The sequence below is a fragment of the Echinococcus granulosus genome (genome assembly GCF_000524195.1).
Source record: "Echinococcus granulosus chromosome Unknown EG_S00058, whole genome shotgun sequence".
In the NCBI taxonomy this organism is placed as follows: Eukaryota; Metazoa; Platyhelminthes; class Cestoda; order Cyclophyllidea; family Taeniidae; genus Echinococcus; species Echinococcus granulosus.
In genome coordinates this window covers 364088-366231 of record NW_020170438.1, presented here as the reverse complement: position 1 = coordinate 366231, position 2144 = coordinate 364088, and the positions used below count along the sequence as shown (strand labels likewise).

Here is a 2144-nt window from a genome sequence, read left to right as displayed (position 1 = left end):
ACCGACAGCCAGTCCTGACGGCTTGGTGCAAGATGCAGAAAGCATTCATTGAAGCAGAAGGTAAGGAGTTACGCATTGAACATCAAGCTATGGAAACAGCACAGAGTCGCGGTGGTGAATGAAACGGTTGCAAAAGAAGAGAGCTGCGATCCCTCTTTGCACCGCTGTACGACGTGTTAAGACTGGCAGCCCCTAAAATATTTCCTGTTTTCCGTGATGCTGCTTAGACAGGGTCGGTCTCTGTGTAAAGTCATTTGGAACGGCAAGATAAAAGATGACGAAATAACCCGTTGGAATGTATACCTTTGAGAGACGCAAATTATGAAGAATATGAAGGTAGCGTTTAGCCTCTGGTCGTCTCATAGCTTGGAATGTACAAATGAAGAACTTGTTTTCTAAAGCCCTCAATACTGCCACGAGAGTAGGTTAGTATGAGGTAGTTAACTCATTCAAACCTCACTTATGGCTACTGCACTCCGTTCGCAAATGCATTTCGACCAGCAACAAATAATACCGGCGTCACTAATCAGCCAACTCACCTAAAATCCAATCCACATGTTGTTCAGCTAGCAATGGCGCCTTCGCAGCCTTATCCCCCACCCATCTTCCTACCTCAATCAAACCCAGATTTATCAACTTCGTTCTCAGCAGTGGCAACAATCACCAATAACAGCAGGAGCATCAGACTCACCAACGACCTTGGCAAGTGTTTGTCATGTCGTTATCACCATTGGTGAATAATTTGCATTGGAAATGAAAGCCTTTCCTTTTGATGCCAGTGTTAAGTGTCCTCCTCTTTTAAAAAAACCCAATTATAATGACTTTAGTATCGCAAGCATTAAATTTTTCTGTTAAATCTTCAAGCTGTGAGTAATCCTCCTTCCGGCAGTGATAACCCACTTTACTCCTAACTCGACTGAATGTCAGTAAACAGCTGATGGGGTGTCAGAGTGATAGGATGATAGGTAGGTAGTTGCCAAAGTCAATTGAAGGCTTCAAGATTTCCAATGCGCCTCAATAAGCTCTCTTCCTGTGCCAACATATCTATTACAAGGCGGCTTCAAGTTCAACCACTCCATTCTCTTTTCACACGACCCTTACCATTTGCGATCTTCACATAAACAGGAATAGGTTTGTGAAATAGTGCGGTTTACTCGCACCTCAACGGACTTTTACTGCTTCTCCTCATCTTCTCGCCCCAGCCTTCCACGACGCTTACTCCCAACCTTGACGCTGTCATATGATAGTCCTCTTCTCAAAATCGTTCATAAAATAGAGCCATTTATTTACGGTTTATACTAAATCTTATTTCAGGATTGGGTTTGTTCGCCGACTGAGTGGACGGTACGTAGTTTTACCAAAAGGGAAGTTAAAAAGATGGGGCGCATTCGACAAAACTTAGGTCGTATATTATGAGCATTTAAATTAAATAAGTAGAAAGAGCGGATTTCTAAAAATTGTTTTACAACGCTCCGTAATAATACTAGAGCTAGCTCTATTATGAAAGACAATAAGGAATATTCGTTTAATCTTAAATGTGGTTTTAAATTACGGTTAAGCTGCTAAATAATATTCGAATAATATGTCTCAAATAACTCAGGAGAAGAAATGTTACAAAAGAGAAGAATATAAGACCAAGGAGGAAGAAAGCACTAAATTCACTGAAGTGTTCCATTATTTCAGATTAATGATGGCATGCGAGGAAATAGGAAAAAGCGATAAAAGCCGTTAGAAAGTGGAAAGTGTTTGTTGCACACCCACACGGAAACTAATCCGGACCGATGTAGCATAACATCGGTGGTCTGACGGAAACGAGAGTTCCCTACTTGATGTGGTCGCTGGTGTCGATACTGCATTCTTTTTTCACCATTCATCTTTCACCTATCCAAATAAACTGTTATTCTATCAATTCTGTCTCAGCTTACACCCTCCTCTCTTATCCTCACCAACATCCTGCCCTTCATTTATTACCCTTTGCATCCCTTTATCCCTCCAAACATCCAACCATACATGCCTGTGCAAAAACGCGCGTTCCAGTCGTCCGTTAATTTTCATCTTTTTTTTTCTCCCAGTTTAACGCTCTCTCCCTTACTTCTCCACTTCTCAACTCATTGTGGCGATCCAAATTATGTTACACATTCACC

At 41.6% G+C, this 2144-nt stretch overlaps 1 protein-coding gene across 1 annotated transcript; it reads left to right on the top strand. All coding sequences in view use genetic code 11, as the record gives it.

The window, feature by feature from the left end:
- Nucleotides 1–572: 572 nt before the first annotated feature.
- Nucleotides 573–1231, top strand: EGR_06523 (hypothetical protein; the record flags this gene model as incomplete). Its single annotated transcript, XM_024495772.1, has 2 exons — nt 573–708; nt 1203–1231. The coding sequence occupies 2 exons, from the start codon at nt 573–575 to the stop codon at nt 1229–1231; spliced, it is 165 nt and encodes a 54-aa protein (XP_024349836.1).
- Nucleotides 1232–2144: the final 913 nt, after the last annotated feature.